The 22,084-nt window shown below is 51.9% G+C and overlaps 1 protein-coding gene across 7 annotated transcripts in view; it reads right to left on the bottom strand.

Annotated features, from left to right (window-relative positions):
• The window catches only part of LOC140188363 (DENN domain-containing protein 3-like), a 180,098-nt gene that overhangs the window by 27,806 nt on the left and 130,208 nt on the right, over positions 1-22,084 (bottom strand). For all 7 annotated transcript variants that reach the window (XM_072244564.1, XM_072244590.1, XM_072244574.1 and 4 more), the window contains 2 exons: positions 20,646-20,800; positions 3,693-4,220 (listed from right to left, as the gene is read on the bottom strand). In XM_072244564.1, the coding sequence (XP_072100665.1) occupies positions 3,693-4,220; positions 20,646-20,800 (683 nt within the window). The remainder of the gene's footprint in view (positions 1-3,692; positions 4,221-20,645; positions 20,801-22,084) is intronic.

Genomic DNA, 22,084 nt, shown 5'->3' with positions numbered 1-22,084 from the left:
ACACGGTATTGGGGGTAAGGTATTGATGTGGATAGAGAATTGGTTAGCAGACAGGAAGCAAAGAGTGGGAATAAACAGAACCTTTTCAGAATGGCAGGCGGTGACTAGTGGGGTACCGCAAGGCTCAGTGCTGGGACCCCAGTTGTTTACAATATATATTAATGACTTGGATGAGGGAATTAAATGCAGCATCTCCAAGTTTGCGGATGACACGAAGCTGGGCGGCAGTGTTAGCTGTGAGGAGAATGCTAAGAGGATGCAGGGTGACTTGGATAGGTTAGGTGAGTGGGCAAATTCATGGCAGATGCAATTTAATGTGGATAAATGTGAAGTTATCCACTTTGGTGGCAAAAACAGGAAAACAGATTATTATCTGAATGGTGGCCGATTAGGAAAAGGAGGTGCAACGAGACCTGGGTGTCATTATACACCAGTCATTGAAAGTGGGCATGCAGGTACAGCAGGTGGTGAAAAAGGCGAATGGTATGCTGGCATTTATAGCAAGAGGATTCGAGTACAGGAGCAGGGAGGTACTACTGCAGTTGTACAAGGCCTTGGTGAGACCACACCTGGAGTATTGTGTGCAGTTTTGGTCCCCTAATCTGAGGAAAGACATCCTTGCCATAGAGGGAGTACAAAGAAGGTTCATGAGATTGATTCCTGGGATGGCAGGACTTTCATATGATGAAAGACTGGATGAACTAGGTTTGTACTCGGAATTTAGAAGATTGAGGGGGGATCTGATTGAAACGTATAAAATCCTAAAGGGATTGGACAGGCTAGATGCAGGAAGATTGTTCCCGATGTTGGGGAAGTCCAGAACGAGGGGCCACAGTTTGAGGATAAAGGGGAAGCCCTTTAGGACCGAGATTAGGAAAAACTTCTTCACACAGAGAGTGGTGAATCTGTGGAATTCTCTGCCACAGGAAACAGTTGAGGCCAGTTCATTGGCTCTATTTAAGAGGGGGTTAGATATGGCCCTTGTGGCTAAAGGGATCAAGGGGTATGGAGGGAAGGCTGGTGCAGGGTTCTGAGTTAGATGATCAGCTATGATCATACTGAATGGTGGTGCAGGCTCGAAGGGCCGAATGGCCTACTCCTGCACCTATTTTCTATGTTTCTATGTTTTTATGTAACCCTTGAACACCTTTATTAATCAGGAACCTATCAACCTCTACTTCAAATAGTCTCACTGACTTGGCCTCCCCAGTTGCCTGTGGCAATGAATTCCACAGATTCAATACCCTCTGGTTGAAGAAATTCCTTCTCATCTCTGTTCTAAATGGATATCCCTCTACACCAGGGTTCCGAACCTTTTTTATGACACGAACCCCCACCACTAACCAAGGGGTCCTTGAACGCCAGGTTGGGATCCCCTGATCTGTTCTGAGGTTGTGGTCCTAGACACTCTCCACATCCACCCTATCTAGGCTTTTCAATATTTTATAGCTTTCAGTGAGATCCACCCCCCCACCACCTTAGTTTTCTAAATTCCAGCAGGCCCAGAGCCATCAAACACTCCTCATATGTTAACCCTTTCATTCCTGGAATGACTCTCATAGAAACATAGGCATAGAAAACCTACAGCACAGTACAGGCCCTTCAGCCCACAATGCTGTGCCAAACATGTACTTTAGAAATTACCTAGGGTTACCCATAGCCCTGTATTTTTCTGAGCTCCACGTACCTATCCAGGAGTCTCTTAAAAGACCCTATTGTATCTGCTTCCACCACCATCACTGGCAGCCCATTCCATGCACTCACCACTCTCTGCGTAAAAAACTTACCCCTGACATCTCCTCTGTACCTACTTCCAAGCACCTTAAAACTGTGCCCTCCCGTGTTAGCTATTCCAACCCTGGGAGAAAGCCTCTGACTATCCACACGATCAATGCCTCTCATTATCTTATACACCTCTATCAGGTCACCTCTCATCCTCCGTCGCTCCAAGGAGAAAAGGCCAAGTTCACTTAACCAATTCTCATAAGACATGCTCCCCAATCCAGGCAACATCCTTGTAAATCTCCTTTGTACCCTTTCTATAGTTTCCACATCCTTCCTGTAGTGAAGTGACCAGAACTGAGCACAGTACTCCAAGTGGGGTCTGACCAGGGTCCTATAAAGTTGTAACATTACCTCTCAGCTCTTAAACTCAACCCCACGGTTGATGAAGGCCAATGCACCATATGCCTTCTTAACCACAGAGTCAACCTGCACAGCAGCTTTTAGTGTCCTATGGACTTGGACCCCAAGATCCCTCTGATCCTCCACACTGCCAAGAGTCTGACCATTAATGCTATATTCTGCCATCATATTTGACCGACCAAAATGAACCACCTCATACTTATCTGGGTTGAACTCCATCTGCCACTTCTCAGTCCATTTTTACATCCTGTCGATGTCCCGCTGTAACCTCTGACAGCCCTCCACACTATCCACAACACCCCAAATCTCGAAACATCCTCTGGATCCTCTCCAACACCAGTACATTTTTCTTAAATAAGGGGCCCAAAACTGCTCACAATACTGGTCTGACCAATGCCTTATAAAGCCTCAGCATCTCATCGCTATCCTTACATTCTAGTCTACTTGAAATGAATTTAATACTTCATTTGCCTTCATCACCATTCAAACTGCAAGTTAACTTCTTGGGAAACCTGCAAAAAGGATTCCCAAGTCCCTTTGCACCTCCGAATTTTGAATTTTCTGTGTTCAAAAAATAGAGTTGATGTGGAGAGGATGTTTCCCATGGTGGGAAAGTCTAAGACAAGCAGACACAGCCTCAGAATAGAGGGGCGTCCTTTTAGAATGGAGATGGGGAGGAATTTCTTTAGCCAGAGAGTGGTGAATCTATGGAATTCTTTGCCACAGGCAGCTGTGGAGGCCAAATATTTATGTATATTTAAGGCAGAGTTTGATAGACTCTTGATTGGTCAGGGCATGAAGGGATATGTGGAGAAGGCAAGAGGTTAGGGCTGAGATAAGCCCTGATGAAATGGCAGAGTAGACTCGATGGGCTAAATGGCCCTATTCTGTTCCTATATCGTACGGTCTTGTCTGCCACTTCTTTGCCCATAAGTTCTGCTTCCTCAACACCACCTGCTCCTCCACCTATCTTCACATCATCCGCAAACTTGGCCACAAAGCCATCAATTCCTTCATCCAAATCTTTGACATACAATGTGAAAAGAATCAACCCCAACGCCAACCCCTGCAGCACACCATTAGTCACCAGCCTACACCTTTGGCTTACTTTATCATGTGCCTCCAAGTCCCGTGAAACTTCATCCTCAATAAGGAACTCCAACATCTTCCCAACATATATCAGCTAACTGGCCTATAATTTCCCCTCTTCTGCTTCCTTCCCTTCCGAAGAGTGGACTGACATTAGCAATTTTCCAGTCCTCCGGAACTATTCCAGAACCTAGTGATTCTTGAAAGATCATTACTAACCTCTTCAGCTAACTCTAGGGTATAGTCCATCTGATCCAGGTAACTTACCTATCTTCAGACCTTTCAATGTTCCAAGCACCTTCTCTTTATGAATAGCAACTACACTCACTTCTGTCCCCTGACACTCTTGAATATCTGGCACCCTGCTAGTGTCTTCCACAGTGAAGACTGAGGTAAAATATTTACCCAGCTTGTCTGCTATTTCTTTGTTCCACAACACTATGTCTCCAGTGACTTACCATCGGAAAGGATGTCAAAGAGCGTGTCAATGGTGCTGGGGTTGCTGACGAGACCAGCGGCCTGGATGTGGACAGCGAAGTCCTGCTCGTTGAGGGGGACACGGGGCAGCTCAAAGTCCTTGACGCTCTGCTCAGGCTGTGCCTGGTCCCAGTGTTTCTCCATGATGTCGTGAAGCAGACCCTGCAGTTCCTCGGTCTCCTGCACGCCACACAGCTCCTCCGCACTCATCTGCTCCAGTGTCTGTTTTACCAGCTCCAGTGGGAAGGCGTTCATGTCGATCTTCTCCAGGTTCTGGAAGTCCAGCAGGGCCTGGAAACACTGCCCCTGAGCCAGCCGGACGATGCCCCTCAGGTACAGGCAGACGGCCAGCGTCTCCGTGTCCTCGCTGGCCGTCTGCTCCATGTATCTGGTGATCTGGACAACCAGCTTGGTGTAGTACAGCGACACACTGAGGGGTTCCAGTGGGTCACTGGGGAAGGAAGGCAGCTGAAGACTCTGAAGTGACAGCTTCTCCTTGACTTTTCCTCCTGTGAGGTAGTGAAAGGACAATTAGAAAGCAAGATTCTGACTCCCACCCCCTTCCTTTCCAGTCCTGGTGAATGTTTTGACAAAGATGCTGCCTGGCCTACTGAGTTCCTCCAGCATTTTGTGTGTGTTGCTCTGGATTTCCAGCACCTGCAGAATCTCTTGTGTTTATTAAGGATCAGCTTTACTTGTCACATGTACATCGAAAGACACACAGAAATGGGTCAACACCAACACTATTTGACGGCGTGCTGGGGGCAGCCACAAGCGTCAACACAGCTTGTCCACAACTGGCCAACCCGTAACCCAACGCCTTTGGCATCCGGAGCATCCAGAGGAGAGCCGTGCGATCCCGGGGAGATCAAACAAACTCCCTGTAGACATCGGAGGAACTGACCCTGGGTCACTGCTGCTGTGACAGGCTACGTTGGTGCCAGAAGCCTGGCAACACTTGCCGATGCCCGCAGGATAATCCTTGGACTGTGTTGGTCATTCATACAAAAGATACATTTCATTGTAAGCTTCAGTATTCTAGTGTACATGTGGCAAATAAAATTGATCTTTAAAGCCTTACTCTGACCACTGTCCTACTACACTATTAAAAAAACAGAATCAGGTTTATTATCACCGGCATGTGACGTGAAATTTGTTCAATGCAATGTAAGAGATTTGAATCTCTTATCTCTTAATAGCGCTTCCTTCAGTTAGTCCTGACGAAGGGTCTCGGCCCGAAACATCGACTGTACCTCTTCCTAGAGATGGTGCCTGGCCTGCTGCGTTCACCAGCAACTTTGACGTGTACTGCCTGGATATTGGAAGGTCTCCACAAGCTCCATGGGATTCAAAATAAATTTAATATATGTTTATGAAATGAGAAAGCCAGGGGTGGGTCTATGAAATGGGAAAGTCGGGGGGTGGGGTTACTTGGCAAGTAAGATTAAGGTGAATCCCAAGGCATTCTATACAAACATCAAGAGCAAAAGATAACTAGAGAGATGGTGGGACCACTCAAGGATAAAGGGGGGAACATCTGCTTTGATGCAGAGAATGTGAGTGAGGTACTTAATCAGTACAGTGCTTCAGTATTTGCCAATTAAATGGAGGACCAGGAGATCAGTGTTGAGTGTATAAATGTGTTAGGGTGTTTAGTGGTCAATGAGGAGCAAGTGTTGGGGGTCCTAACGAATATAAGGTGGATAAGACCCCAGGGCTTGATGGACTTACCCCAAGTTATTGAAGGAGGCAAGAGAAGAGATTGCTGGGCCCTTACTAGCCATAGGCCTTCATCAATCGTGGGATTGAGTTTAGGAGCCGAGAGGTAATGTTGCAGTTATACAGGACCCTGGTGAGACCACACTTGGAGTACTGTGCTCAGTTCTGATCGCCTCACTACAGGAATGATGTGGAAACCATAGAAAGGGTGCATAGGAGATTTACAGGGATGTTGTCTGGATTGGGGGGCATGCCTTATGAGAATAGGTTGAGTGAACTCGACCCTTTCTCCTTGGAGTGTCGGAGGATGAGAGGTGACCTGATATAGGTGTATAAGATGATGAGAGGCATTGATCGTGTGGATAGTCAGAGGCTTTTTCCCAGGGCTGAAATGGCTAACACAAGAGGGCACAGTTTTAAGGTGCTTAGAAGTGGGTACAGAGGAGATGTCAGGGTTAAGTTTTTTATGCAGAGAGTGGTGAGTGTGTGGAATGGGCTGCCAGCGATGGTGGAGGCGAATACGATAGGGTCTTTTAAGAGACTCCTGGATAGGTACATGGAGCTTAGAAAAACAGAGGGCTATGGGTAACCCTCAGTAATTTCTAAGGTAAGGACATGTTCGGCACAGCTTTGTGGGCCGAAGGGCCTGTATTGTGCTGTAGGTTTTCTATGTTTCTATAATAATAAAAACTATAAATTATGGTAAGTATATATTAAAAAAATAAACTAAAAAAGTATAGCAAAGGGAAAGCCAGGAACACTGAGGTAGTGTTCGTGGGTTCATTTCCCATTCAGAAATATGATGTTGGAAGGAAGAGGCTGTGTCTGAATCGTTGAGCGTATCTTCGGGCTTTTGTACCTCCTCCTTGATGGTAGCAATGGTAAGAGGGCATGTCCTGGGTGTTGGGGCCCTTAATGATGGATGCTGTGTTTTTGAGGGCTTGCGTTTAGAAAGTGCCCTGGATGCTGAGCCGGCTAGTACCCATGATGGAGCAAGCTGAGCTGCCAACATTCTGCAGCTTTCTCCAGTCCTGTGCAGTGGCCTCTCTATACCAGACAGTGATGCAACCGGTTACAATGCCCTCAACAGTACATCTGTCAAAATCTGCGAGTGCTTTTGGTGGCATACCAAATCTCCTCAAAATTGTGATGAAACAAGGCCACAGTCGTGCCTTCTATGTAATTGCACCAATATGTTGTGCCCAGGATGGACCTTCAGAAATGTTGACACCCGGGAACTTGAAACTGCTCACACTTTCCACTGGTGACTATGCTAACATCCTTCAAGATGTGTATGAGCCTTTAGTTTAATCATTTCAGTTTTGGTAGCTGTTTCCTTGGCCACACAGACTAAGTTCTGGAATTCTCTTTCTAAATCTTGCTGTTTATGTTTTGTTTTCCTCTACAACGCACACAAATGGTGACAAATCAGCATATAGGAGGGAGATTGAGAATCTGGCTGAGTGGTGCCATAACACCAACCTCTCATTCAATGCCAGCAAGACCAAGGAGCCGATTATTGACTTCAGGAGGAGGAAACCAGAGGTCCTTGAGCCAGTTCTCATTGGATCAGAGGTGGACAGGGTTAGCAACATGAAATTCCTCCGTGTTATCATTGCAGAGAATGAGTCCTGGGCCCAGCCCATAAGTGCAATTATGGAGAAAGCATGGCAGTGCCTCTACTTCCTTAAGAGCTTACGAAGATTCTATAACTTTGATCAACGTCTATAGCTGTGAGTTGGAGACTATACTGACTGGCTGGAACAGAAGCACCAATGCTCTTGAATGGAAAATCCCACAAAAGTAGTGGATATGGCCCAGTCTATCATGGGTAAAGCCCTCCCAATCATTGAGCACAGCTGCACAGAGCACTGTTGCAGGATCCATCATCAGGGATTCCCACCACCCAGGTCATGCTCGTTTCTTACTGCTGCCTTCAGGAAGGAGGTACAGGAGCCTCAGGATTCACACCACCAGGTTCAGAAACCTCAATCATCAGGATCTCGAACCAGAGGGAATAACTTCATTTAACTTCACTTGCCCCATCATTGAAATGTTCCCACAATGGGCTCACTTTCTAAGACACTTAATCTCATGTTCTCGATATTAATTGCTTATCTATTTATTAATTATTTCTTTCTTTTTGTATTTGCACAGTTCGTTGTCTTTTGCACATTGGTTGAACACCCAAGTGGTCTTTCATTAATTCTATTATGGCTGTTAGTATATTATGGATTTATTGAGTATGTCTGCAGGAAAATAACTCTCAGGGTTATCGTGGAGACATGTATGTACTTTGATAATAAATTTACATTGGACTTTGAAAGTGCTGGAGAAACTCTGGAAGTCAGGCAGCATCAAAAGAGGAGAATAAACAGTCAAGATTTTGGGCTGAAAGGAGGTATTTTGATGTCATTTGAACAATTAAAGAATAAATATAAAATATCAAATAACACTTTGTTTTTTTCAATTAAGGGCTTACTTAAGAGATAAACTGGGTCAAACAATGTTATTGCCGAAACCTAATGAAATCGAAACTTTAATTTAAAAAGAAAAAATTTAAAAAATTACTTCTTTTATGTATAATCTGATTCAAAAACAGACACTTAAACAAGGAATCCATAAGTCAAGACAAAAATGGGAAACAGATTTGAATATTAATATTGATGAAACAAGTTGGTCAAGACTATGTCTTGACAGTATGACAAATACAATAAATGTTCAACTCAGATTAGTACAATATAATTTTTTACATCAATTATATATTACTCGGCAAAAAATAAATAGATTAAACCCAAACTTATCTGATCAATGTTTTCGGTGTAATCAAGAAATTGATACTTTCTTACATTCTACTTGGTCTTGTTTTAAAATTCAACCTTTTTGGATAAATTTAAGAGTTTTATTGGAACAAATTATTGGAACACAACTTCCACATAACCTAAGATTATTTTTATTTGGTGACATGGAAGGGATAAAACCAAAACTTAAATTGAATAAATATCAGAAAGAATTTATAAAAATTGCATTGGCAGTAGCCAAAAAGGCTATTGCAGTTTCTTGGAAATCGGATTCGTACTTAAGTATGGATCGTTGGAATAATGAACTCTTTAGCTGTATTCCACTTGAAAAAATTACTTATAATTTAAGGAATAAATCTGATCGTGTGTATAGTTGATGTTTCTCTTGTGGGTGTTGCTTCTCTGATGCTCTGTGCCTGTGACGCTGCTCATGACAGTGACCTCACTCGCACAGTGACCCGTTTACATGCACCATGACACTTCACTCCACTGCCAGTTAACTTCTTTAGCAGTACACCGCAGAGTAGACCCTTCAGGCCCTTTGGGCCATTCTGTCCCAGCAAAGACTCTACACCGATTAACCCGAACAATTTACAGTGACATATTAACCTACCCCGTATGTCTTTGGTGTGAGCATCTTTTGTCTCTGCCCACGATCTAGGCAGGCATACAACATCATCCCTCTGGGAAACTGCATATCCTCCAAATTTCCAATGCATGATGGGACAGTGTAGAGAGAGCTTAACTCTGTGACTGTCCACAGGAGTGTGAGATTGGATAGTGTGGAGGGAGCTTCACTTTGTGTCTGACTCCAGGAGTGTGTGACGGAACGGGTGTGGAGGGAACTTCACTCTGTGTCTGACCCTGCGCATGTCTGATGTGTCGACATGGAGGGAGCTTCAGTCTGTGTCTGACGCCAGGAATGTGTGAAGGATGGTGCATTAAGCACAATTAGGTTAATTGGGGAAGGACCATAAGTTAATGGAGCAGAATTAGGCCATTCAGCCCATCAAGTGTGCTCCACCATTCCATCATGGCTGATTCCAGATCCCACTCAATCCCTTACACCTGCCTTCTCGCCGTACCCTTTGATGCCCTGACCAATCAGGAAACAATCAACTTCCACCTTAAATGTACTCACAGACTTGGCCTCCACCGCAGTCGAGAAACATAGAAAACCTACAGCACAATACAGGCCCTTCAGCCCACAAAGCTGTGCCGAACATGTCCCTACCTTAGAACTACCTAGGCTTTACCCATAGCCCTCTATCTTTCGAAGCTCCATGTATTCATCCAGGAGTCTATTAAAAGACCCTATCGTTTCTGCCTCCACCACCGTTGCTGGCAGCCCATTCCACACATTCACCACTCTCTGCGTAAAAACTTATCTCTGACATCTCCTCTGTACCTACTTCCAAGCACCTTAAATCTATGCCTTCTCATGCTAGCCATTTCAGCCCTGGGGAAAAGCCTCTGACTATCCACATGATCAATGCCTCTCATTATTTTATACACCTCTATCAGGTAACCTCTCATCCTCTATCTCTCCAAGGAGAAAAGGCCGAGTTCACTCAACCTATTCTCATAAGGCATGCTCCCCAATCCAGGCAACATCCTTGTAAATCTCCTCTGCATCCTTTCTATGGTTTCCACGTCCTTCCTGTAGTGAGGCAACCAGAACTGAGCACAGTACTCCAAGTGGGGTTTGACCAGGGTCCTATATAGCTGCAACATTACCTCTCAGCTCTTAAACTCAATCCATGATTGATGAAGGCCAATTCTTAACCACAGAGTCAACCTGCTTTGAGTGTCCTATGGACTCAGACCCCGAGATCCCACTGATCCTCCACACTGCCAAGAGTCTTGCCATTAATGCTATATTTTGCCATCATATTTGACCACCAAAATGAACCACCTCATACTTATCTGGGTTGAACTCTATCTGCCACTTCTCAGCCCAGTTTTGCATCCTATCAAAGTCCTGTTGTAACCTCTGACAGCCCTCCACACTATCCACAACATCCCCAACCTTTGTGTTATCAGCAAATTTACTAACCCATCCCTCCACTTCCTCATCCAGGTCATTCATAAAAATCACAAAGAGAAGGGTCCTAGAACAGATCCCTGAGGCACACCACTGGTCATCGACCTCCATGCAGAATATGACCCATTTACAACCACTCTTTGCCTTCTGTGGGCAAGCCAGTTCTGGATCCACAAAGCAATGTCCCCTTGGATCCCATGCCTCCTTACTTTCTCAATAAGCCTTGCGTGGGGTACCTTATCAAATGCCTTGCTGAAATCCATATACACTACATCTACTGTTCTACCTTCATCAATGTATTTAGTCACATCCTCAAAAAATTCAATCAGGCTTGTAAGGCACGACCTGCCTTTGACAAAGCCATGCTGACTACTCCTAATCATATTATGTCTCTCCAAATGTTCATAAATCCTGCCTCTCAGGATCTTCTCCTATGGCAGAACATTCCACAGATTTGCTACACTCTGGCTAAAAAAATTCCTCCTTACCTCGTTTCTAAAAGGTCGCCTCTCAATTTTGAGGCTGTGCCCTCTAGTTCTGGATACCCCCACTCTCCACGTCCACCCTATCTAGTCCTTTCAGCATTCGGTAGGTTTCAATGAAATACCCCTGCATTCTACTAAATTCCAGCTCCTCATATGTTAACCCCTCCATTCCTGGAACCAGCCTCGTGAACCTCCTGTGGACTCTTTCTGATGGCAACACACCCGTTCTGAGAAATGGGGCCTAAAACTGTCGACAATACTCCCAAGTGCAGCCTGACTAGAGTCTTATAAAGCCATTACTCTATCAATGCCAGTATCTTTCCTGTAACGGGATAGTGTGGATGGAGCTTCACTGTGTGTCTGACCCCAGGAGTGTATGATGGAACGGTGTGGATGGAGCTTCACTGTGTGTCTGACCCCAGGAGTGTACGATGGAATGGTGGGATGGAGCTTCACTCTGTGTCTGACCCCTGGAGTGTATGATGAAACGGTGTGGAGGGAGCTTCACTGTGTCTGACCCCTGGAGTGTATGATGGAACGGTGTGGAGGGAGCTTCACTGTGTCTGACCCTGGGAGTTTATGATGGAACGGTGTGGAGGGAGCTTCACTCTGTGTCTGACCCTGGGAGTGTATGATGGAACGGTGTGGAGGGAGCTTCACTGTGTCTGACCCTGGGAGTTTATGATGGAACGGTGTGGAGGGAGCTTCACTCTGTGTCTGACCCTGGGAGTGTATGATGGAATGGTGTGGAGGGAGCTTCACTGTGTCTGACCCCTGGAGCGGGAGTGTGTGATGGGACAGTGTAGACTGAGATTCACTCTATGTCTGACTCTGGGAGTGTGTGATGGGATGACATAGAGGGGGATTCTTTCAGTATCTGACCATGAGAACGTGTGACGGAATGGTGTGGTGGGAGTTTCATTTTGTGTCTGACCCTGGGAGCATGTGATGGGATGGCACAGAGGGATGGGATGGCACAGAGGGAGCTTCTCTCAGTGTCTGACCGTGAGAGTGTGCAATGGGATGATGTGGTAGGAGTTTCACTTTGTGTCTGATCCCAGGGGTGGGGGGGGGGGTGGGGAGAGAGAGAGAGAGAGAGAGAGAGAGAGAGATTAAGATTGAACAGTGCAGAGGTAGCTTCACTCTGTGTCTGACTCCTCAGTTGTGTGCAATGGGACAGTGCGGAGTGCGGAGTGCGGAGTGAGATTCACTCTTTGTTTGACACCGGGAATATGCGATGGGATGGTGTGGAGGGACTATCACTCTGGTCTGACCTCTTTGTTTTGACAAAATATCTTTACTATAAATTCAGTGCTACAATATATACAAACTAGTGACTAACACAATTGCTAGACTATCAACATTAAGCTAAAATGCTTCTATTTCTGTCAATGATGGTAATGACCCCTGTGGAGCCTCTAATGGTCCCAGAACACTTCTAAGGTCACCATAAGATCCACATGTTCCTTCTCAATATTTACCCGGTCACAGTCATACCCCCTAGACATTGCCAGGCAGTCTGCCCGGACAGATCCCTCCAATACCAGCTTCCAAGACCCAGCAATGGCTGTTATCGCCATCCCCAGGAGCAAGTTGACAAAGACTTCCTCATCCCTCCATTACCCTCTCCTGACTGGATGAACATATATAAATAGGGTAGGACTAAAGTATAACCAGAAGGCGAGGAGCAGCCCTGGCAGATAAGTGAAAAGGGGATGCAGCCCTCATACACTCCATGTACACAGGGTACACTGTCTCCTCCAGCCCGCAGAAGTGACATACTGGGGAGGTCTAAGGAACTTGTTACAGGGCACTGCTCTATGAAGCAGCCTCCATCCCAGATCCCCAAGGTACATGGGAAGAACTCCCTCGTAAAGGGACTTCCATTGGGGATCTCCCTCATCTCGGCCTGGAACAATATCTTAGACTTTTATGATTTCTGGCTGGAAGTTTGGGCCAACAGGATCACCACCCAACTAGCGTTGGAGCTAAGGTGGCTCCTGTAGACCCCTCCCTGCCACCCCAGGAACTAAGGGGACTCATCTCCTGGGATGGTATGGGTTTCCTGTAGGAAACTCATCGTATACCTGCCATCCCCGAGGACTGAGATATTATTAAACCCCTTTAGGGGTAGAGAGAACCCCTGCTACCATTCACATTTAGACCAGCTATGGTAAGCTTCATATCTTCATATCTGCAGTACTCTAGGTCTCTGCACCAGCACCCTTCCCAGTGAGAGCAGAGGCACCTAAAACCACACTTTCCCGAAAAAAAAAAGCAAGAATGCCCTTTGCTCTCCACACTCAAGTGGTACCAACGTCACCCTGTGACCTGCCATTCCCCAAAGGAGTGTGGCTGCTTCCCTCACCAGGTCATCCAGGAAGGATTTAAGTTGTCGCCTATCATTCCCAGACACAGCATTCTTCTTCCCCTTCTCTTTCCATCTGAGGATGACACACAAGGACTTAACCCGTCCTAAGCATTTTAGACTAGAGTAGGGAGGCTAGTTTCAGCCAATGCTTTGCACCCGCAGAGGTGAGAATAAACTCTCTGATTTCCTCAACAGGGATCAACAGGGACTTCTCAGGAGGGGTGAGGATGTCCATCGTCTCACTATCAAATGAGTCTCCCTCCACCCGACACAAAGACCCCATCTTCTTCCCCGTGTGTACTAGCAGAAGGCAACACTTCTAACCCACACTTGACAGCGGGTGCCTCACTCATATCCGCTGACTCCACTTTCTCATCAGCCCTACCCCCCACCCCGCCCCAAGAACAACAGGGGAGAGGTCATCCCTCTCCTCAGGAGGCAGGCATGAGGTGGACCTGACAACGCCGGATGTAGGGGTCCGCCGGGAGTCTGATCCTGAGATCAAAGAGGCTAGGCGGTGCTTTGCCAACGTTAATCTAGTGCACTTGCCTCTAGGGAGGCACTAACTAGTAAGTCCTGGTTGGAGGGCTCTAGGGCTGTCTCAGTTGGTAGAACAGGGGCAACACCACCTTCGACAACATCTTTCTGCACACACACTCTACCTACCACAGGGCTGGAGGCTACATCTGGGGATTCAGGTTTAGGACTGACCCCTAGCTGGATTCCCGCCCCCCCCAGTGACCTCCCCCGCCCCAGTACATCCTCAGCCCTTTCTGAGAAGAGCTGCTTCTCCTCTTTAGGATGGAGGAGCAAACGGATGCAGGGTCCCGGGTCACTGATGCAGCGACTCTCTCCGCTTCCATCACCCTGTCTGCCTGTGCACTTCCCTGAGTCCCCCACTCAACATCAGGACAGTAGGCTCCTAAGGAACAGGATAGAGGAGTGGCTGTGAGCTCTGCGCTCTCAGGGGCCTTCTTCCTAGGATGTTTGGATTTCTTCTTCGCCTTCCTGCCCTGCAGAGGCTCCTCTCCATTCCCTGTCATACCTTCTCTGCATGTAGCCTCAAGTTTCCTCATTGAACCACAGGGACAGGGACAGGGGCAGGGGCAGCTGGGGGGCACTGGTGCCAGAGGTGGCCTTCTTGGGCCCTGTATTGGGACAGTCCTTCCAAAATGCCCCACCTCCTGGCACACATTGCACTGCGGCACTCCTCAGCACTCACTTTGAAGAGATGGCACTGGAAAGAGGATGCATCTCTTAAATTTGTGTTTTATGGCAGTATTCTCTGACCTTACTTGTCTCAAGACATGGGGAGGGAGGGCGAGACGAGGAGGGAGGGCGAGACGGCGAGGGAGAGAGGGCGAGACGGGGAGGGAGAGAGGGTGAGACGAGGAGGGAGGGCGAGACGGGGAGGGAGAGAGGGCAAGACGGGGAGGGAGAGAGGGTGAGACGAGGAGGGAGGGCGAGACGGGGAGGGAGAGACAGGGAGGGAGAGAGGGCGAGACAAGGAGGGAGGGCGAGACGGGGAGGGAGGGTGAGACGAGGAGGGATGGAGGGTGAGACGGGGAGAGAGAGAGGGCGAGACGAGGAGAGAGGGCAAGACGGGGAGGGAGGGCGAGACGAGGAGGGAGGGCAAGACGGGGAGGGAGAGACAGGGAGGGAGAGAGGGCGAGACGAGGAAGGAGGGCGAGACGGGGAGGGAGAGAGGGTGAGACGGGGAGGGAGAGAGGGTGAGACGAGGAGGGAGGGCGAGACGGGGAGGGAGAGACAGGGAGGGAGAGAGGGCGAGACGAGGAGGGAGGGCGAGACGGGGAGGGAGAGAGGGCGAGACGAGGAGGGAGGGCAAGACGGGGAGAGAGAGACAGGGAGGGAGAGAGGGCGAGACGAGGAGGGAGGGCGAGACGGGGAGGGAGAGAGGGTGAGACGGGGAGGGAGAGAGGGTGAGACGGGGAGGGAGAGAGGGTGAGACGAGGAGGGAGGGCGAGACGGGGAGGGAGAGAGGGTGAGACGAGGAGGGAGGGCGAGACGGGGAGGGAGAGAGGGCGAGATGAGGAGGGAGGGCGAGACGGGGAGGGAGAGACAGGGAGGGAGAGAGGGCGAGATGAGGAGGGAGAGAGGGCGAGACGGGGAGGGAGAGAGGGTGAGACGAGGAGGGAGAGAGGGCGAGACGAGGAGGGAGGGCGAGACGGGGAGGGAGAGAGGGCGAGACGAGGAGGGAGGGCGAGACGGGGAGGGAGAGAGGGCGAGACGAGGAGGGAGGGCAAGACGGGGAGGGAGAGACAGGGAGGGAGAGAGGGCGAGACGAGGAGGGAGGGCAAGACGGGGAGGGAGAGAGGGTGAGACGGGGAGGGAGAGAGGGTGAGACGAGGAGGGAGGGCGAGACGGGGAGGGAGAGAGGGTGAGACGAGGAGGGAGGGCGAGACGGGGAGGGAGGGCGAGACGGGGAGGGAGAGAGGGCGAGATGAGGAGGGAGGGCGAGACGGGGAGGGAGAGACAGGGAGGGAGAGAGGGCGAGATGAGGAGGGAGAGAGGGCGAGACGGGGAGGGAGAGAGGGCGAGACGGGGAGGGAGAGAGGGCGAGACAAGGAGGGAGGGCGAGACGGGGAGGGAGAGACAGGGAGGGAGAGAGGGCGAGACGAGGAGGGAGGGCGAGACGGGGAGGGAGGGAGGGTGAGACGGGGAGGGAGAGAGGGCGAGACGGGGAGGGAGAGAGGGTGAGACAGGGAGGGAGGGCGAGACGGGGAGGGAGGGCGAGACGAGGAGGGAGGGCGAGACGAGGAGGGAGGGCGAGACAGGGAGGGAGGGCGAGACAGGGAGGGAGGGCGAGACGGGGAGGAAGAGAGGGCGAGACAGGGAGGGAGGGCGAGACGGGGAGGGTGAGACAGGGAGGGAGAGAGGGTGAGACGAGGAGGGAGGGCGAGACGGGGAGGGAGGGCGAGACGGGGAGGGAGAGAGGGCGAGACGAGGAGGGAGGGCGAGACGGGGAGGGAGAGAGGGTGAGACGGGGAGGGAGAGAGGGTGAGACGAGGAGGGAGGGCGAGACGGGGAGGGAGAGAGGGTGAGACGAGGAGGGAGGGCGAGACGGGGAGGGAGGGCGAGACGGGGAGGGAGAGAGGGCGAGATGAGGAGGGAGGGCGAGACGGGGAGGGAGAGACAGGGAGGGAGAGAGGGCGAGATGAGGAGGGAGAGAGGGCGAGACGGGGAGGGAGAGAGGGTGAGACGAGGAGGGAGAGAGGGCGAGACGAGGAGGGAGGGCGAGACGGGGAGGGAGAGAGGGCGAGACGAGGAGGGAGGGCGAGACGGGGAGGGAGAGAGGGCGAGACGAGGAGGGAGGGCAAGACGGGGAGGGAGAGACAGGGAGGGAGAGAGGGCGAGACGAGGAGGGAGGGCAAGACGGGGAGGGAGAGAGGGTGAGACGGGGAGGGAGAGAGGGTGAGACGAGGAGGGAGGGCGAGACGGGGAGGGAGAGAGGGTGAGACGAGGAGGGAGGGCGAGACGGGGAGGGAGGGCGAGACGGGGAGGGAGAGAGGGCGAGATGAGGAGGGAGGGCGAGACGGGGAGGGAGAGACAGGGAGGGAGAGAGGGCGAGATGAGGAGGGAGAGAGGGCGAGACGGGGAGGGAGAGAGGGCGAGACGGGGAGGGAGAGAGGGCGAGACGAGGAGGGAGGGCGAGACGGGGAGGGAGAGACAGGGAGGGAGAGAGGGCGAGACGAGGAGGGAGGGCGAGACGGGGAGGGAGGGAGGGTGAGACGGGGAGGGAGAGAGGGCGAGACGGGGAGGGAGAGAGGGTGAGACAGGGAGGGAGGGCGAGACGGGGAGGGAGGGCGAGACGAGGAGGGAGGGCGAGACGAGGAGGGAGGGCGAGACAGGGAGGGAGGGCGAGACAGGGAGGGAGGGCGAGACGGGGAGGAAGAGAGGGCGAGACAGGGAGGGAGGGCGAGACGGGGAGGGTGAGACAGGGAGGGAGAGAGGGTGAGACGGGGAGGGAGGGCGAGACGGGGAGGGAGGGTGAGACGGGGAGGGAGAGAGGGCGAGACGAGGAGGGAGGGCGAGACGAGGAGGGAGGGCGAGACGGGGAGGGAGAGAGGGCGAGACAGGGAGGGAGGGCGAGATGGAAGGGAGGGCGAAACGGAAGGGAGGGCGAGACGGGGAGGGAGGGCGAGACGAGGAGGGAGGGCAAGACGGGGAGGGAGAGACAGGGAGGGAGAGAGGGCGAGACGAGGAGGGAGGGCGAGACGGGGAGGGAGGGCGAGACGGGGAGGGAGGGCGAGACGGGGAGGGAGAGAGGGCGAGACGAGGAGGGAGGGCGAGACGAGGAGGGAGGGCGAGACAGGGAGGGAGGGCGAGACAGGGAGGGAGGGCGAGACGGGGAGGGTGAGACAGGGAGGGAGGGCGAGACGGGGAGGGTGAGACAGGGAGGGAGAGAGGGTGAGACGAGGAGGGAGGGCGAGACAGGGAGGGAGAGACAGGGAGGGAGAGAGGGTGAGACGGGGAGGGAGAGACAGGGAGGGAGAGAGGGCGAGACGGGGAGGGAGGGCGAGACGAGGAGGGAGGGCGAAACGGGGAGGGAGAGAGGGACGGGGAGGGAGGGCGAAACGAGGAGGGAGAGAGGGCGAAACGGGGAGGGAGGGCGAAACGGGGAGGGAGGGCGAGACGAGGAGGGAGGGCGAGACGGGGAGGGAGGGCGAGACGGGGAGGGAGAGAGGGTGAGACGGGGAGGGAGGGAGGGCGAGACGAGGAGGGAGGGCGAGACGGGGAGGGAGGGTGAAACGGGGAGGGAGGGCGAAACGGGGAGAGAGGGCGAAACGGGGAGGGAGAGAGGGCGAGACGAGGAGGGAGGGCGAGACGAGGAGGGAGGGCGAAACGGGGAGGGAGGGCGAAACGGGGAGGGAGGGCGAGACGAGGAGGGAGGGCGAGACGAGGAGGGAGGGCGAGACGAGGAGGGAGGGCGAAACGGGGAGGGAGGGCGAAACGGGGAGGGAGGGCGAGACGAGGAGGGAGGGCGAGACGAGGAGGGAGGGCGAAACGGGGAGGGAGGGCGAGACGGGGAGGGAGGGCGAAATGGGGAGGGAGGGCGAGACGGGGAGGGAGGGCGAAACGGGGAGGGAGGGCGAGACGGGGAGGGAGAGAGGGCGAGACGAGGAGGGAGGGCGAGACGGGGAGGGAGGGCGAAACGGGGAGGGAGGGCGAGACGGGGAGGGAGAGACAGGGAGGGAGAGAGGGCGAGACGAGGAGGGAGGGCGAGACGGGGAGGGAGGGCGAGACGGGGAGGGAGAGAGGGCGAGACGAGGAGGGAGGGCGAGACGAGGAGGGAGGGCGAGACAGGGAGGGAGGGCGAGACAGGGAGGGAGGGCGAGACGGGGAGGGTGAGACAGGGAGGGAGGGCGAGACGGGGAGGGTGAGACAGGGAGGGAGAGAGGGTGAGACGAGGAGGGAGGGCGAGACAGGGAGGGAGAGACAGGGAGGGAGAGAGGGTGAGACGGGGAGGGAGAGACAGGGAGGGAGAGAGGGCGAGACGGGGAGGGAGGGCGAGACGAGGAGGGAGGGCGAAACGGGGAGGGAGAGAGGGACGGGGAGGGAGGGCGAAACGAGGAGGGAGAGAGGGCGAAACGGGGAGGGAGGGCGAAACGGGGAGGGAGGGCGAGACGAGGAGGGAGGGCGAGACGGGGAGGGAGGGCGAGACGGGGAGGGAGAGAGGGTGAGACGGGGAGGGAGGGAGGGCGAGACGAGGAGGGAGGGCGAGACGGGGAGGGAGGGTGAAACGGGGAGGGAGGGCGAAACGGGGAGAGAGGGCGAAACGGGGAGGGAGAGAGGGCGAGACGAGGAGGGAGGGCGAAACGGGGAGGGAGGGCGAAACGGGGAGGGAGAGAGGGCGAGACGAGGAGGGAGGGCGAGACGAGGAGGGAGGGCGAGACGAGGAGGGAGGGCGAAACGGAAGGGAGGGCGAAACGGGGAGGGAGAGAGGGACGGGGAGGGAGGGCGAGACGGGGAGGGAGGGCGAGACGGGGAGGGAGGGCCTCATTGGGAATGAAAGGCTTGATGTGCCCGAGGATGATTCACTGCCTGTAAAAAGATGTCTTTGACCAAGATCCATCTACTGAGAGCCTGGTGAACCAGCTCGTCATTCCCCAGATAAAACATCCATTCCTGAACTCTTTCAAAACACTGCCCTCCCCAACCAAGTCGTCCATGGCCTCTGTGCACTGTTTAAGAATTATTCAAGGGCACAAAATACATTGCACCATGTGTTTATTCTCTACCAATTGAAACAGGGTGTTGTCCAAGGGTGGAGAGGTAGCCACCTTTGCATAACTCCAAGGTCTGCGACTCCCAGGAGACTGGTCCAGCACGGTGCTGGTGGTAAAGAACTGGAGAAAGTCGAGTTCACGGATGGAAAGTTTGGAACTTCCCAGAGTTCGCCCGCTTCCCTGGCGTCAGCAAATCCCATTGGTACGGACACCCAACATTCTAGGTCTCAAGAAGCCGAAAGACATTAGAGGGTTCAGACTCCCTTAAACAGCTGGAATGGAGGGGGATCGTCTGTTGCTGGGGCAGTAGAAGGGTGGCCAGCAACTGACAGTACCTTTTTGGCACGGCGCCAGAAATTCCAATGCCAGGAAAGGCTTTGTCAGTCCTGAAGAATTCCCAGACCATGAAAGGTCAAGACATCCAAAGCACTCTGACACTGAATGGGAAACACGACAACACAGGAAGAAGTGATGCTGTCCCAATATTAGTGGGGGAACAGCGGTATTTCTCTTCCTGCCCTGCTTTCAAAGCAAAACAGCCAGCTGCCATAGCAAGAAGCTATGGAGTTAACAGCCACCAACTAACACAGACGAAGTTGGGAGTAAACCTCCGAAAGGAGCCTCCACATAAAACAGCCACTAACAAGAGACTCTCCATCTCTCTTCCAAAGAATCTCACAAACTTTATGTTTCTTCGATTTCCTGTGATGGGATAGGGTCTTTTAAGAGACTCTTAGATAGGTACATGGAGCTTAGGGAAGAAGAGGGCTATGCGATAGGGAAATTCTAGGCAGTTCTAGAGTACATGGTCAGCACAACATTGTGGGCTGAAGAGCCTGTACTGTGCTGTAGGTTTTCTATGTTTCTCCCTCCTCGATCAGAACAAATTCACTCTTTGTCTGATCTAGGGCATGTATGATAGGATTGTGTGCAGAGAGCTTCATTCAGTATCTGACCCCAGGAGTGTGTGATGGGTCTGTGTGGAGGGAGCTTCACTCCGTATCTGACCCTGGGAACTGGTAGTGTGTGGAGAGAGATTTACTCCCTGTCTGGCCCTGGAAATGTGTGATGGGGGTCTGTGGAGGGAGATTTACACCCTGTCTGACCCTGGGGATATGTGATGGGGGTCTGTGGAGGGAGATTTACTGCCTGCCTGACCCTGGGAATATGTGATGGGGATCTCTGGAGAAGACCCCTGTGTCTATGCCATGTTCTCGTAATCAACTGCCTGTGGTGCTGTTGCCTCAGCAAGATTACAGTACATACCTGTAGTCCGGTTGGGTTTGTTGGGGCTGATTAGTGTCAACGGTTCAGTTAAGTTTGTGTTTTGCAAACTCATGCTCCGAGTCTCGTCTCTGCTCTTCCTCAGGGAGTTGAGGGTATTTGATGAGTGAGGCATTGTTGCTGCCCGTGAGGTTATCCTGAGAACATTTGGACAGCTTGGTTAGTGGAATGGATTTCTCAGGTGCTGCTTCACACTTCACTTGGGGTAACAGGGAACTCAATCTCGGAGTTCCTCCGAGATTGTGTGTGTGTGTGTGTCTGTGTGTGGTGTATGTGTGCGTGAGTGAGTGTGAGGTGTGTGTGTGTGAGTGAGTGAGTGAGTGTGAGGTGTGTGTGTGTGAGTGAGTGAGTGTGAGCTGTGTGTGTGTGAGTGAGTGAGTGTGAGCTGTGTGTGTGTGAGTGAGTGAGTGAGTGTGAGGTGTGTGTGTGTGAGTGAGTGTGAGGTGTGTGTGTGTGTGAGTGAGAGTGTGAGGTGTGTGAGTGTGAGTGTGAGGCGTGTGTGAGTGTGAGTGTATGTGAGTGAGTGTGAGGTGTATGTGTATGCGTGTGTGAGTGAGTGTACTGAGTGTGTGGTGTGTGTGTACGTTTGTGTATATGTGTGTGTGTATGTTTGTGTATGTGTGCGTGTCTGTGTGTGTGTAAGTGTGCGTGTATATGTGCATGTGTGTCTGTGTGTATATGTGTGTGCGTGCATGTCTGTGTGTGTGTGTGTGTATGTGTGTATGTGTGTGCATGTCTGTGTGTGTATGTGTGTGTGTCTGTGTGTCTGTGTGTATGTGTGTGCGTGCATGTCTGTGTGTGTGTCTGTGTGTATGTGTGTGTGTCTGTCTGTGTGTATGTGTGTGCATGTCTGTGTGTGTGTATGTGTGTCTGTGTGTCTGTCTGTGCGTGTATGTGTGTGCATGTCTGTGTGTGTATGTGTGCGTGTCTTAGTCATAGTCATAGTCATACTTTATTGATCCTGGGGGAAATCGGTTTTCGTTACAGTTGCATCATAAATAATAAATAGTAATAGAACCATAAATAGTTAAATAGTAACATGTAAATTATGCCAGTAAATTATGAAATAAGTCCAGGACCAGCCTATCGACTCAGGGTGTCTGACCCTCCAAGGGAGGAGTTGTAAAGTTTGATGGCCACAGGCAGGAATGACTTCCTATGACGCTCTGTGCTGCATCTCGGTGGAATGATTCTCTGGCTGAATGTACTCCTGTGCCCAACCAGTACATTATGTAGTGGATGGGAGACATTGACCAAGATGGCATGCAACTTAGACAGCGTCCTCTTTTCAGACACCACTGTGAGAGAGTCCAGTTCCATCCCCACAACATCACTGGCCTTACGAATGAGTTTGTTGATTCTGTTGGTGTCTGCTACCCTCAGCCTGCTGCCCCAGCACACAACAGCAAACATGATAGCAC

The sequence above is a fragment of the Mobula birostris genome, chromosome 2, assembly GCF_030028105.1.
Source record: "Mobula birostris isolate sMobBir1 chromosome 2, sMobBir1.hap1, whole genome shotgun sequence".
NCBI lineage: Eukaryota > Metazoa > Chordata > Chondrichthyes > Myliobatiformes > Myliobatidae > Mobula > Mobula birostris.
This window is presented reverse-complemented; position numbering and strand designations above follow the sequence as displayed.